Genomic DNA, 21,010 nt, shown 5'->3' on the forward strand with positions numbered 1-21,010 from the left:
ATAATAATAATAATAATAATAATAATAATACTAATTGATGGTCAGCCCCTCTCCCCAAACATGCATCATTTTTTAACAAATATTATATAAGGTCATTTAAAATATATATGTATATATAATACTCAAAATATAAGAAGTCACCCCTATATAATAATAATAATAATATAATATAATATTAATAAAATAATAAGTCACCTCTGACCACCCGATGGCCTTTAAAAAAAAAGAGACACCACGACACTGCAAGACGTGATGTTTGCTACTTTATTGTAAAGTAAACACCTTGAGAGTTGGTTACATAACCTTCTAATAACAACTATATGAACCACTGACAAGGGGACAATTTTTCCTCATAATGAAACCATGGGTACAGCTTCATATGAGAAAATGTCATCCTGCAGGACAGATAAATTGCTCCCATTACTGTAATAATTACACCACTTCACTCTCATGAAAGGGCAAAATCCTGCATCAAATAATAAAAAGCACAAAATGAACTTTCTATTACGGAGGCATTCAGTTTAGACACATCCTTTCTTCAAAGCAATTATATTAATGAATGAACGTAATCTTGTCGCACCAAACTGCCAATTATAAGAGGAAAATGAAAGGAAATTTTGTGAATAATAAGCATTAAACTCCCCTGATTGTTCGATATAAGACACTACAGAGGTTCATCTTTAGACTCGTAATGCATTATAGCTCATGCATGCACAACTTTTGACTCTAGTGTGTGTGAGTGTGTGTGTGTGAGTGTTTATGTCATCAGGATTGACTGAGTGTGGACAGAAGTTCGTCTTTGCTCATCTGATAGCGGCTCTTCTTCCACATGTCTCTGAGCTCCTGCAGGATGGTGCCGATCTCTTTACCTGAGGTGTAACCCAGCTTGCGTAGGTCATGTCCGCTCACTGGGAATCGTGGGATTGACCACCTGCGCAGCTCATCTAAGAGTTTATTTTCTCCTTGATACTTCAAAAGCTCTAGTACTTTACTCTGGGTATCCGGCTCTCGAGACTACAATGGACAAAAAAAAATAGGATCCTTATTAAAATTTTAATTCAGTGTACAATACCGCAAATTCGTGTCATGCATATTTACCTCAGATTTTTGATTTTTTATACATCTTTAAAATTTTTCACTTATTAAATTTACTAGGTTTTACCAATTTGTAGGGATGTGCGAGATCGTAGGCTACAGGATCTCACAAGACTAAATTGCAATGAGATTTCTCGTCGAGGTGAAAAGTTTTCTCGCGAGTTGTGATGTTATGATGGAGCGTGAGGGTGAATTTAGCACTGAAGATTGGAGGCAGGACTAGATTTGAACCGCAAAATCAAGTGCTTTGCACACACCTGGCAACCCATTTGCTTGGATGGGTGTGACGTAATAGTTTAAAGGTTGCTGTGTCCAAATGAAAGGCTGCTACAACTCTCACACAAACACACACGGACACACACACACATTAACCATGTGATGGAATAGCACTTAAGATAAGTCATTACCGTTGTAAACACAAATCAAATTAAGATGTGAAATATTCCTATTTTAGTCACATTATTGAAGTGCAGGAAAGACATGTAAAGACATAATCAAACTATTACCCTCATGTAGGACTTTCAGCTGCATTTTGAGACAGGATAAGCTATACACACACGGCTGTTTGACACTATTCTCTGCACCTACTGAGTCAGTAAAGCACCACAGACACACATCTCCTCCTAGTGCGAGCACTGGCACACACACACACACACACAGTAAACTCCTGGAGACACACACTAGTTATCATCATCATAATTTATGCTGTCCGAAAAATGTAAGTTTTCTTTTCATTCAGTATCAAATTCCATTAAAACTGCTCTCTCCTATCAGACCTTACTCACATCCAGTAGCTCAGAGTTTGCCTAGTCAGTGGTTTTTAAAAAAACATATTTAGCAATGTTTGCATGTGTTGCATTATTAATTTGGGTCATTGATGCTGATTGTACTATTTTTTTATACTGTTGCATAAAAAAAAAGTATTTTATTGTATAAGAGAAATAGCTATTGTCTTTGGTGATAACTGCCCTTTAGACTTAAAAAAAAAAAAATGTCTAAAAGTCTCATTCTTGTGAACCAATCTCGTGTCTCCTCTCATTGAGTAAGTCACATCACACCCCTAAAAATTTTTCAGCAAAAATAGCTTTTAATAATTTCAAAATGTAAAATGTATTTACCATGTATTGTTTTGTATTTTAATAAGTAAAAGTCATCATAGGAGTTAAATGAACTAAATGAAATAAATCTAAAATATTACATTAAATATTTTAAATGCTTTAAACAAAAATGACAAAAAAATAAAATGAGGTTAAATAGAAATACTGAAAAATAAAAATTACAATAGTACAATAAAATCGCAAACATGTTAAACAAAACAAACAATAAAAATATAGAAATAAAGACAATGTTAATAAATACTAGTATAGTAAAATGAAACAAATAACGAAATAGCTAACACTACATAAACAGTTGCAATCAGAACTATTAACCCCCCCTGAATTATTAGCCCCCCTGTTTATTTTTTCCCCCAATTTCTGTTTAACAGTGAGATAATTTTTTCAACACATTTCTAAACATAATAGTTTTAATAACTCTTCTCTAATAACAGATTTATTTTTTATCTTTGCCATGATGACAGTAAATAATATATCCTAGATATTTTTCAAGACACTTCTATACAGCTTAAAGTGACATTTAAAGGCTTAACTAGGTTAATAAGGGTTACTAGGCAGGTTAGGGTAATTAGGAAACTTATTGTATAACGATGGTTTGTTCTGTAGACTATCGAAAAAATATATAGCTTAAAGGGGCTAATAATTATGTCCTTAAATGGTGTTTAAAAAATAAAAAACTGCTTTTATTCCAGCTAAAATAAGACAAAAAAACACTCTCCTGAAGAAAAAACATTATCAGACATACTGTGAACATTTCCTTGCTCTGTTAATCATCATTTGGAAAATATTTTAAAAAGACAACAAGTTAAAGGGGGCGAATAATTCTGAGTTCAACTGTATGTTTAAATGTATTCTTGATGCTGATTGGTCAATCACAACATTCCAAAAATATTATCCCTAAACAACAAGAGCTGAAATAATAACAAAGGCTCATCTAGGAAACATCTTTACTGTGAGTTTAACCAAATGCATACGTAATGCTTGTTTGTCACGCTGCTCTTCTTCACTGGTTGCAGGAATCTTGTGACTGAATAATATGTAGGTTTGTAACATTTTAATTAAATAATTTGTAAACTTTTAGCGCTTAGATCAATGTTTTGTGTCTAATTTGTTACTTTTGTGTCATGTAGTCATGTAATAAACCAGAAAACGTATTTGATATAATGGTTGTTTTGCGGAATCAATGTATTCTGTCTTTTACAACAGTTGTCCACTTGCTGATAAGCCTGTCAAGTCTTTTTTTTTCTGATAGAACAACTATCAAGATATAAATGATCCCTTATGCATTTTATCCTGCGATTTGTACATTAATTTCTGCACATATTTATACATTTTTTATTTCTTTTAAATCAAGTGAAAGTCTCAGTCGGGAAATATACTTACATCAGTGATGAAATCAGTGTATGGTTTCATTGTGTCATGTTCGTCGTGTCCCTTGACGAGATCTCGTCTGTATTTGACCAGGAAGAGGCCCAGGTTTTTCTCTTCTCTGGACACCTTCAGTCTTTGGTCCAGGTTCTCCACATCGGCCTGCTTTCTGAAGAGAGCTGCCAGGACGGTCATGGGTTTAGGAGAGCTGACATGGGCCCTCTGCCAGACCTGCTTCATTTCCTCCACATCGCCATCTGCTGGAAGACCTGCAGGACAACAACAACAAAGTATAACACTTTTTTGGCACATTATTTTTTTCACTCAAATAAAACCTCTTTCAAAAAAAGTATATATTGAAGAGAAAAGTAGATATATTAACCAAATACAGTTAGCTATGTAATGCATCTTTAAAAACTTAAAACTTCTTTGTTTTACATTTTTTTAAACTTCTTTGTTTTACATTTTTTTCTGCATTCATAAAAAAAACCACTTACATTGCAATTAAATTGACATTTAATAGATGATTTTGTCCAAAGCGACTTACAATTGAGGAGGAATTTAGCGATTCAACAAGAGGCAATACATATAAGTGCTAGTATTTCAAAGAAGTTGTTTGTGCTCAGAGAATTTAGTTCTAGAGTATGGTACAGTATTAGAGGTCTTTTAAGAGAGAGGAAAAGAGAAGGTGCTCCTCCAGGCTGTTTTATTATTATTCACCGGGGCTCAGGTTTTCTCTTAAGAGATTTTTAGTTGTTGTTTGAAGGATGTTGAAAGATACATTGTTTATACAAATTTTAAGATCAAAGACAGCAAGGTTTGAAATGAATTTTAAAAAATAACACATGTAGAGAAATGTTGTTTTTAAAACGTTTGTTGTAGATAGATCTGTATTCATACAAAAATACTTTAAAAAAGATAAAAAAATATATTTGAATAGAACTTATGATTAAGGTAAAAAGAAAAAAAAAATCTTTAAAGAGCTACATTACAATTGTTTACCCTCAAAAGTACAAATAAAGAGACTTCTATGATAATTCAGACATCAAAAGCATGCACATCACAGTCACTAGCTGTGTTTCCATCCAAAAATGTCAATTAACCTTTTGCGAAAAACTGGATTATCGCATAAAAGACGTGCAAATAAAGCAGTGTTTCTATTCAAGGAGTCAAAGCAAACAAAATCGTCACTTCCTTATTATTTATGTGCATTGTGGTGTTTCCATCAACTGATTTTTTATGCGCATCTCCAAAATGTGAATAAAATAGGTGGATGGAAACATAGCTACTGTCAGTATGAATTGCAATTTAATTAAAAAGCTTAAAAATCAAAATGAAAAAAATGAGCTGTAAGATGTTTCTCTACATATTTTCAATCACAATGTTTTTCCTCACCTGTGTACTGGGCTAAACCCAACTCATAGACGAGTTCCAGCAGGTGACCAGCATGATTTCCAACCAGCATCTTCTTCAACTCCACCCAGATCCTCTCGCCTGAGATTCCAGCCAATCCTCTAGCGTTTTCTCTTATTGCCTCCAAAGTCTCTGGTTCATGTTGGCCAGGTTCAGCTGCCACTCGTCCATAGAATCTACAGAGCAACCAAACCTCATAATTACTTTACCCTCGTACTGTTTCAAACATGCATGTGGATCAAAGACGAGAAGTTCCTTGTTGTTAAATTAATAGTAGTGATGGTGAAATGAAGCTTTCTGAACCAGTGAAGCACTCGACTCAATTGTATCGGAAAAAGGTTCGTTATTCGAAGCTTTCTAAATCAGAGCTCGATGAGGACCTCTTCTGGTGAAAGTGTGGGAAAGCACTGTGTTGCCATAATGTCAAATTTTCACAACTGACCAACTCATTCATGTAGTAATACAACAACAGCAATATAAACAAATTACTTAATTACTGTAGTTTTTACACAAGATATATTACATTACACAACTGATGATTGTAGTAAAATCCAAGGTATTCAAAAGTTTATCATAATACAATTAATCCCGCTCCAAGCAGGGATCGAACCAGCGATTCCTGATTGGGAGGCGAGTGTTCTAGGAGGACGTTATGTGAACGATGCTTCAGGGTTAGATTCTCCAGATGGTCTCTGTTAAACACAATACTACGATATGCGGTGGTTTTCTTTAAAGGTAGTCATAAAAAAAATACGCTAATACACTTTAGTATTGTTCAAAACCTTTTTACTAAAAAATACTATTGTAGTTTAGTTTAATTACTGGTGTGTAGGACTGGTGCAGTGCTTTGAAACAAATGTATGTAATAGACGCCAATTCTCTCGCTATACACTTTACTATGAAGGTGTTTAAACCTTTGAATCAAAATTCGAAGCAGTCACGTGGGTAAAGGCGAAAATGAAGCTTTGGACGTCACTGATCACGTGATGATGGCAAAATGAATCAAGCTCCGGTACACTGCTTCACTGCGAGATGTATCGTTTTTTTGATACATGCTTCGAAGCCTCGGCGCACAACGTCACATCACTAATTAATATTATAAATGTGATTTTACATACATACATACACACACTGCTGGCCAACAGTTTTAAAACAAACAAAATAATGAAATATTTTTTATTAGTTGAAATAACTGGCCCCTATTTGAATATATTTAAACACGCATTGTTTTCCTGTGATTTCAAAGCTAAATTTCTAGGTTTATGTGCATGGAGTAATAATGCTAAAATAAGCTATATCATTATTTTACTATATATATATATATATATATATATATATATATATATATATATATATATATTTTACTATTTAGATGCTTGATTTTTTTTTCTCTGATCCATGTGCTTTCTCAGCCTATAATTACCTGAAATATCTCAGAATTCGCAGGTAGTCCTCTTGGATCCGTAGTGAAGCACTTCCAACAAACCTCACTTTTCTGTTTTTAAGGTCCTCATATCCTTGAAAATAATCATACAGAGTCCCATCCAGACCTTTAAACACACAAAGAAGAACAAAGCAAATCAATAAAAATGGCAAATTTAAATAGAAAGACTAATAATTCTAGTTAAATAAATCCTCATAGCTCCTTGTGTTTTACCGAGAAACATGGAGTTGATGGTGAGGTCTCTGCGCTCGGCATCTTTCTGCCAATCAGTGGTAAACTCCACTTCTGCATGCCGTCCATCAGTCTGGACATCCACTCGCAATGTGGTCACTTCAAAGTTCTCCTCATGAAGCTATATTATGCAGAAATTGGCACATTTAGAGTCATTACGTTGACATGTGGACATCAGAATTCATTGAAGAACTAGAACCTATGCTTCACCTCACCCTGGCAGTAATGGTGCCATGTTTCTCTCCTTTATTGTTGATCATGCGGACTCCTGCTGTCTGGAACATGCTCTTCATCTCCTCTGGAGTGGCTGTTGTGGCAAAATCCACATCTTCAGGCCGTTTTCCAGACAGAAGGTCCCGCACCGCACCCCCGGCAATCCTCAGCTCAAACTGGTTCTTTTGAAATATTTCTAGATATCAAATAAATATGGCATGTTTTGGATATGTTTGCACTAATTAAGTTGTGAGGTACATGACAATGTTAAAGATTCAAATGTTTGCACAAAACTGAATGAATTAGGGTAACACGGTGGCTCAGTGGTTAAAACTGTCGCCTCACAGCAAGAAAGCCGCTGGTTTGAGCCCTGGCTGGATCAGTTGCCATTTGTGCCAACCGTTTATGCTTCCCGTTTTGCATGGGTTTCCTCCTGGTGCTCCGTTTTCCCCCACAAGTCCAAAGACATGTGGTATAGGTGAATTTAATAAGCTAAATTGTCTGTAGTGTACTGTATGTGTGTGAATGCAAGAGTGTATGGGTGTTTCTGGGTTGCGACTGGGAGGGCATCCGCTGCATAAAATATATGACGGATAAGTTGGCGGTTAATTTCACTGTGGCAACCCCTGATTAATAAAGCCCTAAATGAATGAATGAATGAATGAATAAGCTTTGTGGTATCGTTAGCAACAAAGTGTGAGTAGATGTGCCCAAACAACTCACTGGTGCAATTATTATTTGTCATGAAGTATTAACACCGTGTTTTTACCAATGACATTTATAAAGTGAGCTTACCAGCAAGACCAACGAGTCCGTCGGTAAATAAAGACTCAAACTCTTTAGTTTTCAGCTGCATCGTCAATAAAGCCCTGCAACTCCACGTGAGATGAACCCGGTTGACAAACGAAGGGCGTAGAAATAATTTAGCCCACATCGGTGGACCTTAAAACAAGAGAGTCGTTATCTGTAAATTTCACATGCCACTGAATTAATGTTAATGATACATGCTAAATACCTATAACGTTGAATGTTCAGTAATTATCTTCCAGACTTTTCAACTCCAATGCTAGTTTTCAAGATGCTAGGCATTACTATTATTTAACACCTATTATACTTATGGCGATGCTAAGCATTTATCAAACATGACTCACAACAGTTAATATTTATTCACCTTAGGAAAACACCAGATGCTATTTTAGCACATCGGTAGTTTCACTCACGCTGCGAGCAGCCATGACAGACATTCACGTAAGGGCGTGGCCAACTGCTTCCGGGACACTTGCGTAATAACAAGATCGTCCAATGAAAACTGAGCACTTTTATTTTTTTTTTCAGTCGCCCATCCAGCATGCTACAGTTATGGCAAGCCATTTTAACATATAATCTATATACTTACATTTTTAGTAGATACTAGTTCTTATTTATTAGATCGTAGTATAACTTAATCATTATTTTGCACTTGTTGAAAATAATCCTTTGTATTTGCAAATGTATTTGTTTCATTATATAGAGTAACTATTCTTACGTTAGTAGCCTTGGTAAGAAACTGAATGAGTTTGTATCTAATATAAGCACTGACATCTTGAGCTATTAGCGATAGGCTACCTATGAATAGCGTAAAAAAAACTAGCATAAAACTACTAGTCTACTAAAAACAGCATGCACTTCTCATACTTGGAATACACTAAAAACCGAATAGTTGAAATAAACTAGCAGCTAGCAGCATGAAAATATATTAGCAGCGATTAAATGTTAAAACAGCTTGCCATAGCGCAAACGTTTCACTCGTTAATCACTAGTTTACTTTATAATTCAATCAGCCAGTATATCGTACACTGTGTGATAATAAGAATCCTTATCTGCATGATTAGATTAAGTCCCTAATATTCAAACGCGATCATTTTTGCTGATCATTTGTTTACATCTGAAGTAACCTCCCATTTAAAGCCAAAGCGCATGCTGCTGGCGAGAGGACGGAAGTGACAGGCTGTTGCTTACATTCAGAGCAGCTGTCGGCATCCGCACAGTCTGAATAAATGGCTAAAGTGGAAATCGCTCCTTTGAGAGGCTGGGATGATTTCTATCCCGGCTCAGATCGCTTCGGCAAACCAGATACACGAGATTTGGCGAAATGGAACAACAGAGTGGTCAGCAACCTCCTGTACTATCAAACCAACTATCTGGTGGTAGCTATACTTGTATTCCTGGTTGTAGGGTAAGTCCTTTGCACAGCGTCTTACATGCAGAAATTCTATAAAAACAATATTAAAGTAGTATTTGTAACATTCAATGTGAACTTAAACACAAATATCGGATTGCGGAAAGTATCGCGAGAACAGTGAGCTTTAAATATAGGCTGTATTTGAGCACAAACTAACATGGCAATGCATTTAGTTCTACTTTTGTTGTTAAACTGCGATGTATAACATATTTCCAATAGTTTTGCATTGTAAATCCCATGGTACACAATATTGCAATCTCCACTGTATGGTGTTTTATTTTATGGGTATTGCATGTTGTGTATTTCATGCTGTTTTTAAGTGATAAACTTTTAAAATTGTTTTCCCATCTGTCCAATATAGAACATGATGTTATTTCTACCTAAATATAGCTAGTTGATCCTGACAGACATGGCTGTGTTGATATATGGGCAGCTGTGTTTAAGTTTGTAAGCCAGTTTAATGTCCAAGAGATGATGGTTTGTCTCTAATATTATAACTAGTTGCTAAGACTGAACAATATTTAAGGGTTTTATCACATGACACTTATGAGCAAAGGTCATGACAGTATTTTGTCATAGTCATTTCACAATTATACAGCTCTCACAAAAATGAGTGTTGTTATAAATGTTAGTGCATATTTTTAAAACATACGTTATACTATAAAAAAACTTGGTTAAATCAAATTTGGTGTAGCAATAACTTGATTGACTCGTGGTTAGTATAATAACATCTATTAACCCTGTTTTTTACTCTGTTTAAAAAAACTCTGTTAATTATTGTCAAGCTTTCCATTGCAATTATTACTATTACATTTTATTAACATGTATTATTTCACACTCAAATCATGTATACTATTTATGTTCAGGTTATCACATGCAATGTTTCCTTTTATCAACAATGTTTTATAGCGTTTACACTTTATAGCCACTAGGTGTCACCATCAACGCATGCTTGCTTTCTTAAAGGTATAGTTCACCCCAAAATGAAAATGTGCTCACTATTTACTCATTGTCAGGTGGTTCCAAACCTTTACGAGTTTATTTCTTTTCTTGATCAAAATACAAGATATTTTGAAGAAAGCTCAACACCTTGAAACAGAAAGCTGTGACCTGACTTCCATACTAGGACCAGTGGTGGAACGAGTACTGAAAAATCATACTTGAGTAAAAGTACCATTATATTACTCAAAGTAGGAGTAAAAAGCCTTTTCAAAAGTACTCAGCAGCTCCGCGCATGTGAACAAAAGTGCCTGATTTGAAGGAGAAGGTTTTGATGCGGCGTGTCAAAACAAAAAAAAAACAAAAAACGAGCAAGAGGCATATTTTTTTTTAAATGATGCTTTTGCACATGGCGTTTTGCACATTGGTGTGCACAATCACATTGCCAATGTTTATTCAGTCATAAGGCATTAAACGTCAATGGAAAATGTGAGCTAAAAGCGTCCCGTGTGCACAGGCCTATCCGCTGTAAAAAGTTGATGCATTTACATGTAATTTGTGGATGTGTGTAAACATAACATTCTGTAGTGCATTTATTTCCCAGCAGGTACACAACATCATAAAACGTTAATCATGGGTCAGATTAAGGTTGTGACGTCAGGTGACCAAAATTCAATGTCTAGTCAGCGTCCAAGGACAACATTATCTTGATGTCTAATAGCGACGTCAAATGACTTTGATATTTGGTTGATTTTAGGTTGAGTTGGAAAGTGACCAAAATCCAACGTCCAGCCAACATCTAAAACCAGCATCATATTGACTTCAAATACTGACATTTATTCATCAGGTATGACAACCAAAATCCAACCTCTGATAGACGTCATAGTGGTAATGTTCACACAACGTCAAGCTGTAACATCATTAGACGTTAATATTTAGTTGATTTTAAGGTTGGACGTTCAGTTCTGACATCAACCCGATTTTCATTTCCAAGCAAAATGTAACGTCCCCACGATGTTGGGGTACAACGTCAATCTGACATCATGTTGAGGTTTTTGTGCCTGCTGGATGTTTAGGCCCATTTCAGTCATCATACAGTAAACATCCGTCATCTTGTCATCAGTGACATGCATCTAAACAGTCTCTGGGTCAATGTGTATAAAGATTTTGGACATCTTCTTGGACACTTTGAATGCTTCCAAACAGTTTGCTGCAATTATAACTCGCCCATGTCTTGAGGTAGTTCATTATGAGGCCATTTACCTTCTATGTGCAATGTGATTAGACCAGAATCACAGGACTGATTTTTTTCTAATCCCTATAGACTAGAAAGAATAAAGTAGTGACTGCAGGTTAAAAGAAAGTAGTAAAGTAAAAGTACCGATACAGCACTAAAAATTTACTCAAAGGTAAGTAAAAGTAAACATTTTTAAAACTACCTAGTAAATTACAATGTCTGAGAAAAACCACTCAATTACAGTAATTTGAGTATTTGTAATTAGTTACTTTACACCACTGATTAGGACAGACAATTGGAAGTCAATGGTTACAGGTTTTCAGCATTCTTCAAAATAACTTATTTCGAGTTTAACAGAAAATAGAAACTCTTAGTGGTTCTAAACAAGAAGTAGTAAATGATGACAGAATTTAGATTTTTGAATGAACTAAGCCTTTAAACGGTGACTGTCAGAGATGGTTTTATTATTGGCGGTAACTTCTAGTACAAGTTCAAGCAAGCTTTTGGGTTCACCTGTTGAAGATTTAATGAGTAAAATGCTTATTTCTAAACAGACTTTGAAGCATAAATAAAAATCTACTTTTTGGACACAGCACAACACACTTCAGCTGAACTTTTAACAGCTTTATATTTACTTTCTTCAAAGTTATATACATTATTATGTACATATTTGTAATTATATTTGACTTCTATGTAACAAGGTTCATTGAGCAGGGGCTGGACATGATAATAAACTGAAATCACGCACATTTATTTCCAGAAATATGATCTTATTTACTAATAAACTTTTTACTTAAATGTGTGCTTTTAAAGGTCCTGTGAAATTAAAATAAAAAATGTCAATGTTATTATCGGTCTGTTTTATGGATGTCTATAAGCTAGTGTGCTCCAAAACAGGATGTCATAAACATCCACAGCTTGTAGTTACTTCTGCCTTAATCTATCTATTTTTAGAATCTATCTTTTTTTAAAACCTATTCTATTTTATACTTTAAAATTTGATATTTTTATCAAATCTTGAGCAATTAAATGCTCTATAGTATATGATATAAAACTAAAGCTTTTGGCCGTTTTTTTGAAAGGGGAGAAGTTACCCCCCCCCCCCCCCCCCCCAAAAATAGCACATTTTAAAGCACTTAACAGGACCTTCAAAGCACAATAAAAGAACACATTAAAAGCAATTTCGCAAGCGTGTATACTACACTTACCATAACTGTGGCCTCAATAACATTCTGTCGTTGTTTATTTTCTGTCCACAGCTTCTTAAATCCTGTGAGCATGTTCACAGGAGCAGTGGTGGTGGCATCCGTCTTCATAGGCTCTGTGTGGGCAGGAGAGAACAAGGCCATCATCAAAAAGTTCAAGAAGGAGAACCCAAGCTTGTTTGTTTTCCTGGTCATGGTTGTGAGCTACTTCCTCATGTCTCTCTTTGGTGGAGTCATGGTATTCCTGCTAGGAATCAAGCTGCCACTTTTGTGTAAGTTTCTGAAGAAACCATCAAGCATTTACTGCTAGCTAAAATGATCAATTACAAAAGGGGATGGAAATCTATTAGATGGAAATGTATGTATCATTAATCGGTGATGAGTGATGATGTTTTGAATGTCATTTTCAAAGTTTGAATTCCAAACTGGTAATATTCAATTGTGGTTTCTGATGCTTTTATAAAATGTGCGTTATTGGTCAGTTCTTGTACAAGAACTATAATTAAAAGTAAAAGCATTACAGTTGTTGAAATAACACCAAAAACAAATTTCTAGTTTTATTCAAGCACATTCAAAGACCTGTGTTTGTTTTCAATAACTTTCCAGGCCTTGAATCTATATGTCTGCTGAAATTTAAGTATTTTCAAGAAGCGTGGGAAACCCATTTAAAAAAAACACACCTCTTTTTTTTTTTGGAAATATGCTCATTTTACAAGCCAAATAGTTACAAGTTATTTTATGAGTCAAACAGCTGGTTTTTACCATTTTTGAGTCATTGAATAATATTACGCAGTGCTGTTACCTAGCTGGGGACTATTTTCAAGTGCTACATAATATTATTGAGACTACTGCGGTCATGGTTTGCCAACAACGTTCGTTCGGTAGTCATATCGACCTAGAAAATAGCAACTTTTCATTTTTAGTACACAATGAAATGACAAAAGAGTCAAGCTTTAAATAGGAAAACTGTTAAAACACTTTTTGGAAATCTTTAGTGAGATTCTAATAGTCTAATCTGATTCAATGCTATATGCTAAGCCAAACTAAAACCTCCACCAGACCCAGAGATCAGGTGAATGGGTTAAAAAAAAATGGTAAAACTCACTTAGACTTTACATGTGTCATTTTCAATATTTGGTAATATTCAGATGTGGTTTCTGATATATTTATAAAATGTGCGTTTTTTGTCTTTTTGTACTAGAACTATAATTCTTTTAATTTAAGATTTTTCAATGAAGAATTTCTATATATTTTTTTCATTCAGTTTTTGACAGCAGCATGATAATTGTTGAAATAATCCAAAAACTAATTTCAAATTTAATTTAAGCACTTTCAAGGACCTGTGTTTGTTTTCAAGCACTTTCCAGGCCTTAAAATCATCTGTCTGAGTATTTCCAAGAAGCGTGTGAACCCCGATTTAAAGAAACACACCTCTTTTCTTGGAAATATGGTTAAATATAAGTCAAACTCTTACATGATATTTTGCGAGTTAAACGGTTGGTTTTTACCATTTTTGAATCATACAATATTACACAGCGCTGATACTTGGATTTGGATTATTTTCAGGTGCTGTGTAATTTGATTGTGACTGCTGCAGCCATAGTACGGCAACAAAGTTCCTTCAGTAGTCATATCGACCTAGAGATGATCCACTTTTCATTTTTACGTCATGTTTATTACACGATGAAACAACAGAAGACTCGAGCTTAAAATAGGAAAACTATTAAAACCCTCTTTGGATTTTTTTTATGAGATGCTAGTGGTCTAATCTGATTCATTAATGTATGCTGAGCTAAGTTAAAAGTGCCTCCACCAGACCCGGAGATTGGCTGAATGGGTTAAAAAATCGTAAAACTCAAGTGTTTAACTCTATTGGTGACTTGTAAAATTAGCCTATTTTCCAAAAGAAGTGGAGTATTTCTTTAAGGGATTCCAAATCATGTCTTCTGTTGAACATGAAAGAAGACATTCTGAAGAATGTTGGAAACTTGTAGCATTTGACATGCATTAAAAAAATACTATGAAAGTCAATGGCTTTCGGTCTCCAACATTTTTCAAAATATCTTACTCTGTGCTCAACAAAAGAAAACTCAAACAGGTTTGGAACAAGTGAAGGGTGAGTAAATGCTGACAGGATTTTAGGTTTTGGGTGAACGATTGCTTTTGAACAGGGTGTCTGCAGGGTCTTAAAAATTATTAAGTATTAAAAGTTGACAAATCAATGTAATTTAAGGCTCTTAAAAAGTATTAAAGTCTTAAATGCTATTTTGGAAGGTATAAAATTTGATATCATTTTTGATTATGTGTGGTTGTATGCTAAAGTTTGCCTGAATTAAAACTGTGAAGATATCAGTAATCTGTGTTTATGAAATCAATAAAATCCTGTTAGATTTGACATCATGCTGCTTTGTTTACTGTAGCAACCAAGGCAACACCATTATTTCTGCTGCTCTATAGGCGCCAACCAGCTGAATTAGCTAGATATAATAGATTTTTATTCAGTATATGGATAATGTTTTAGTTTTGGTTGAAACCTAAAGTGGTTATAAGATCTTAAAATGTAAAGAAAAGGTCTTTAAAAGTATTACATTTCACTCTCTGATTCCTGTATATCAGGGGTGTCCAAACTTGGTCCTGGAGGGCCGGTGCCCTGCAAAGTTTAGTTCCAACCCCAATCAAACACATCTGGGCTAGCTAACCAAGCGCTACCTTGGCTTTCTCAAAACATCCTTGCAACCCCTGCTGTATATACTCTGTTGAAACTTTTGTCATTCTGTGTTTCAGTGATCTTTGCACATGCATCTCTTCGCTTGAGGAACATAAAAAACAAACTGGAGAATAAGATGGAGAGTGCGGGACTCAAGAAATCACCCATGGGGATCATACTTGAAGCACTGGGTCAACAAGAAGAAAACTTCAACAAAATTCAAGACTTTCTGGAGAGCAAACTGAAGGAGTGAAATCTTTTTTCGTCTGGGATTCTCACCAAATCATGAAGAAACTGGTGCAATTTGAGAAACTCGCTCCGTTACTTTCAACATGCTTAATTTGGCAAAAGTATGTTGTATGGAAAGACGTGTTGTTTGTTTACATCTCAGGTCAAATGTAGGAGGATGCAATTGAAAAATGGTCTCTGAGACATTTTTCTAACCTTAATGAAACATGTTTCATATTTAAAGTGTTAATGTTTAAAAATGTTTTCCCTTATTATGAAAAATCTAATTATAAAACGACAAGAAGTTTCTGAGTTTGAACATCTCCAAACGTTGTGAAGTGTGATGATAACTGGAATTGTACAAGTGTGACCGTTTTTAATGGCAGCTGAAACGCCTTGTATTGGAACTATTTTCTTCAGGTTGATCTTGTTTATGTGGACTTAATGAACATTGATGTATTTTATAATGCTGCTCCAGCATTAAGTAAACAATCAAAGTATTGCATTACAATGATTTTACCATAGGTCAATCAGGTCTATGATCATCACTTACCTTTTGGTAAATTCTGTAATCCACAGCCTGTGTGATCAAAGAAGAGCCTGCGTTCTTTAATCTATGCAAAAAGAGAAAAAGAGTTAATAAAGACCCATTGTGGCACATAATTTGTTTCATTTTAGTCAAACATGGATTATTGAAATCTGAATAACAGTAAAAGGTATTTTAGAGACGCAATATTTGCAATTAGTAACAATTATTTTATTCCACATTCAGTTGTGTTTGAAATCAGTGGCATTGCAAAGATAAACCAACGCTGCATCCCAATTCGCATATCATTCATCCTAAATAGTATTTAAAAGTAGAATTAGTATGTCCCAAATCGTAGTAGCCTATGTTGAAACAAGTATGCCAATAGACAAATTACCGGTTTGTAAACATTCAGGATGCGCACGCAGCGAGGTTGCAGAATGATGCGGTTCAGAGTTTGTTGTTGTATTAGAGTTAAGTTATATTGATTACATATTATTTACATAATGCTTTCAGCGTATTATAACAGCTTGTCACCCAGTGATAAGCACAATTATTCTGCAAAATAAACGTTCAAGTGAGCGGCGTTCATCTGACAGGTCCATTTGCGATAGCACCCTCCAAATGAATATTGGATAAGACGAAATGAACAAGCATCCAGCCCGAAATATACAATCTCATTGAAGCTCCATGTAATTTTACAAGAGAGAAGTTAAAGGCCTAAAATTATTTGGATGCCTAAAATTTTGTTCTGTGTGGTCAAGTGCAAAAAATAATGTTGCATGATTACAAGATTCAAAACTTTGTAGTGCTAAAAACAGAGGTGCTGCTTAGCCAAAAACAAGGACAGAAGACTGCACAAGGCCTGGGTAATCATCAACAAGCAAAACAACTGCACTCTGACAAAGAACTGCAACTGTAATCCAGGCTATGCGAACTTATATTTTTACATTTCATTCTTAGCATTCAGTGTCCGCAGCTTAATTCACCATATTTAACTGTTTTTGCTAAAATCATTGCTGCAATCAAAAATGAGTAATGTGTATGATTCAGCATAGCGTGAACTTACCTGATTTAACATGAGAACTGCAGAGTCCAGCATTTTTAATTAGGTCCTCACTCCATTCAGCTCTTCAAATGGCCGTTAGCCAAAGATGTCAGCGGTTGGCATTAAAAGCAGTGTGGTGTACGGTAAAATGTAAGTTTTCTATTTTTGGCCTTTCGAATTTGGCATCCTACTGCACAACACGACATGTTTGCTATTGCAATCTGTCTTTTTTGCAACCGCTATGTGCGGATGAGCCTGTGTGACGTAGGTTGGTAATTCCCCGATACTGCTGGATGGTTTACTATTTCTGGGCAAAATTTAAGTGTAGAAGTGTCCATACTTTAACTGCTGATATTGCCCACAGCACATTGAGCGCTACACATGAATTAGATTAGTACTACACACGCAAATGAAAAGTGTAAATAAACTACAAACATGGTGGACACGCGAGACCAACCATCAAGAAGAGAGGCTTCAGTAAAGAATTTTGTATGACTATTAATTAATATCTAGCCGACTGGAAAATATTTAAATTGCATTATATTTCATCTGCGACAACAATACTGAATTTATGCCATTTGAGATAAAATATACAAATCAACTCTAAAATTGTCTGAATATTATCCTCTATGATGCACAAGCTTTGTTTTTTTACAGTTATGCCTTTGTTAATTTTATATACAGTACTAAATCCATATTTATCATTTAGAAGTTTAGAAAATAATATTTAGAATTGTATTACTTTTATTTAGTTAATTTGAATATTTTATCTTAAAATGTGTCAGAGTTTAATTCATTTAAGTGTTCAGTGTATCCAATATACTGAAAAGATGGATTCAGAACTGTATATAAAATCAACAAAAAAAAACAAAGCTTGTGCATCATAGAGGATAATATTTAGAGAATTTTAGAGTTGATTTAAATATTTCATCTCAAATTGTGTCAGAGTTTAATTGACTTTTACCATTTTTACATTAAAAGTTACTAACAAAATGTTACAAAACAAATCATTCCAATTGCTTATTCCAAAAACAGAGTCTTGTGCAATAAGCAGGATGTTTTTCTGAACATTTTGTTGCTGGATTTATTGTATAATTTCATATGGTTGAATTGTTTATTTCATTCACATGGTTAATTTTTTTATTATTATTATTAATCGAGAAATTAAGCCTTGTGCAACATAAAGGGCACATATTTATGCCTATCTGACATATTTTTTGGCTTAAACTATAACAGGAGCAAATAATTTAATTGGTTTAAAATGTAATTTGTAATGAATGTTAAACATCAAACTAACTTTACCGCCAAACACTGCTTCTTCAAATAGGTAGGAAATTAATTAGACAGAAATGTGGATGATGTGTGGATAACCAAGGCAGGGATCATAACTCAGCAGCACAGCGATCTGTTAACGAGGAAGTTGTACGTCCCAAAGCTTGCATACTTTTCTGTTACACACCTAAAAGTAAAGATTTTTACTTTACCAAAAAGTACATACTTTTAAGGCGTAGTGCAAGTATGTGAATTGGGACACAGCACAAGTATAAGTTGGTCATGTGACCTCAACATGTTAACCACATGCAACGTATCTTGTAAGATAAATCAGCTTTTATTAGGCTACTGAATGACCGAAATCTTCTGTGAGTAGGCTATACATGACTTTTCTGCAAATAAAATGACTGAGCACAGACCCGAGTCCACGTTTTCAACAGCTGTCTCTCATTACAGACCGCAAAACGACTGAACTTACACAGAAGATTGAGGAGTTGTACATCAAAGCATTGAGTCTTTAAAATGTAAAACCTTGACAGAAACGATGACTTTTAAGGTAGCTTATCTGCACATCTGAACAGTCGTCATTCTGTCCCATTAATAGTTTTCTGCAGTAGATCACAGGGTGTTTCAGAGCGGCTCTCAACATCTGCGCAAACTCACCTGCAGTAAATCATGCGGCTTTCCCTCCATCTGAAGCAACCTGCTGAATCAGCAACTTCACCTTCATGTGTTTACATTTAAAAACAGACCCTTTTCAGACCTCTATTCACTCTTTTTACTGTAACTGCTGAGCAAACAGATTTACTACAGATTGTAATGTCCCCAGATTTCACCGTGCACTGTATAAATAAGTTCTTCTCTTGATATTTGAGGAAAAATACTACTGGACGATCTGCAAAGCCATTTAGGGTTTGTTACGGCCTTATTTCTGTTGTTTGATTCAACAAAAAGTAGCTGATAACCTTTCATTGACTTATTTTAATCTGCATGCTCCTCAAATTAGAACATCTCTGGGTAAAACTAGATTTAAAAAAACATGGATTTGCGCTAGCATACATACAAAACACAAACTGTAACTTTTAAAATACTAATTCTTAGCCTGCATTGATTAGAGCAAATGGAGCCAGGAACACTACCCAAAAACACTGTAATTTAAACAGCATCTACACTCAAACCAGCCTCTTTCTCCTTATTTTAAGGTTCACATAATCTTGGATCCAGCCCGTATCCTTAACAGATGGCTGTCATGGACATCAAAACGTAGGGAGATGGAAAAGAAGAAAAAGAGGATCTAATTTAAATTAATATAATTACACTGAATTTCAGTGTCAGTCAAAGCTTTGGAAAACATGCAAAAAAAATGTAATAATAATAATAAATTAGCTTATTATTTTTTATTGAGCAAGCAAATAAAATAAGAAAAATCTGCAAACATCCAGGTATATTTTAACGTAACTTTAAGAATAATTTAAAATGTTTGTATTATTTGTGGATTTGGCAACTATGGTTTATGTGCATTTCAGATAGAGGCCAGGAAGTGATTCTTTAATATGAATCACTATCAGAACTTTAAAATGTTTGTTTTGTGTTGTTTGAAATTGTTAAAGCCTGTCAAATTAAGAAACAACGAAGAGCTTATAAAGTTCAAAATTATTTGCTCATAAAGAGTAGTTTTCAAGAAACTCACTGAAAAACAAGAAAAGGTGGCTTGAAAAATCTTTTTTGTAGGTAGCTTACAGTATACCTCAGGCCTGTACCCAGGGGAGGTTGGATGACCCACCCCTCACTGACAAAGGTCCAGAATTTGTCCCATACATGAGCTCGTTTGTCAATTTGTCACAAATAGTGAAAATATCCCATCGAAAAAGGCCCAAGCGGAATCCTTTTTTAGCTGGTGCTTTGGTGTGACTTCAGCTAATCAGTTTTGGCCAATACTAACAATTATTTTTCATGAGTCCAACATCCTGATGTGCAAAAAAACATAATCTGATGTAAGATAATTCATCTTTTGCGACTGAATTGTTTATTAAATAGAAAACATTTTACAAGTAACTTCTAAACTGAACCGCCAACTTATCCAGCACGTTTTTTTTACGCAGCGGATGCCCTTCCAGCTGCAGAAAATGAGGTGTAAACCTGAAAAAGTATCACTTTTCGAGAAAAAAGAACCACCCCTTTCCCATGCTGGCTACTGGCCTGTACAGTATATCTACGACTGCAAACAACGTATTACCTACAACACTGTAAAAAATGCTGGGTTTCACTCAGTCGTTTTGTGTTGACACAACATGAAGGAATGAAGTTAACTTAATTGTTTTATGTTTAATCCACCTAAACTTAAACAAATAGGTTGGCCCCCCAAAACTCAAGAACTGGGTGGTCTAAGCTAACTTTAATCAAGTATTTTGAACAAACAGCTAACATCATTTTTTGAGTGAAGTTAGCTGCAGTTCACTTAAGCACACCTAATAACAAGGGTTTCTTATAGATATTCTGCCCCTTTAACGCAAGATGGATTCTGATCGGTTAGGAGTTTTTTAATAGCTCATCAGCTGAAAATAAAACATTTTGATAGCTATTACAATGATTTTGTTCCCGCTAATATAACTGTAAATGAAGTGCCATAATGTGACCTTAAGCTCGTCTCTCATAAAAGATTTTATGGATTGTTTGCTGAGACCGTGATGGATTAATATATTATTTATATCATTTTCAGTTTCTTACACAGACTATTCTTTTCACTTC

The 21,010-nt window shown here is 34.8% G+C and overlaps 2 protein-coding genes across 5 annotated transcripts; one reads left to right on the forward strand and one right to left on the reverse strand.

Moving 5' to 3' along the window:
• Positions 1–246: 246 nt before the first annotated feature.
• On the reverse strand, positions 247–12,563 carry trnt1 (tRNA nucleotidyl transferase, CCA-adding, 1). 4 transcript variants are annotated; one of them, NM_001002159.2, is made up of 8 exons: positions 8,051–8,171; positions 7,675–7,821; positions 6,882–7,075; positions 6,649–6,787; positions 6,415–6,541; positions 4,974–5,167; positions 3,594–3,847; positions 247–1,014 (listed from the first exon to the last, which is right to left on the reverse strand). In NM_001002159.2, the coding sequence occupies exons 2-8, from the start codon at positions 7,811–7,813 to the stop codon at positions 766–768; spliced, it is 1,296 nt and encodes a 431-aa protein (NP_001002159.2). In that variant the 5' UTR covers positions 7,814–7,821; positions 8,051–8,171; the 3' UTR covers positions 247–765. The 4 variants fall into 4 exon arrangements, with proteins under 4 accessions (NP_001002159.2, XP_073808906.1, XP_073808905.1 ...); XM_073952805.1 differs by lacking the exon at positions 8,051–8,171 and adding an exon at positions 12,485–12,563 and having other exon boundaries at positions 251–1,014; XM_073952804.1 differs by having other exon boundaries at positions 251–1,014; positions 8,100–8,132.
• On the forward strand, positions 8,848–16,074 carry arl6ip5a (ADP-ribosylation factor-like 6 interacting protein 5a). Its single transcript, NM_001006096.1, is given in 3 exon segments — positions 8,848–9,094; positions 12,536–12,753; positions 15,266–16,074. Coding segments are annotated over 3 exon segments (573 nt in total). The 5' UTR covers positions 8,848–8,915; the 3' UTR covers positions 15,442–16,074.
• The last annotated feature ends 4,936 nt before the right edge of the window (positions 16,075–21,010 follow it).

This window comes from Danio rerio, chromosome 6 (genome assembly GCF_049306965.1).
Source record: "Danio rerio strain Tuebingen ecotype United States chromosome 6, GRCz12tu, whole genome shotgun sequence".
In the NCBI taxonomy this organism is placed as follows: Eukaryota; Metazoa; Chordata; class Actinopteri; order Cypriniformes; family Danionidae; genus Danio; species Danio rerio.

Excerpts from the sequence above, each read along its gene's own strand:
- trnt1 (NM_001002159.2), bottom strand. The coding sequence starts at position 7,813 with ATGTGGGCTAAATTATTTCTACGCCCTTCGTTTGTCAACCGGGTTCAT. Across the intron at positions 6,542-6,648 it reads CATCAACTCCATGTTTCTCG|GTCTGGATGGGACTCTGTAT; the intron begins GTAAAACACAAG and ends GTGTGTTTAAAG. Across the intron at positions 1,015-3,593 it reads ACACTGATTTCATCACTGAT|TCTCGAGAGCCGGATACCCA; the intron begins GTAAGTATATTT and ends TGTCCATTGTAG.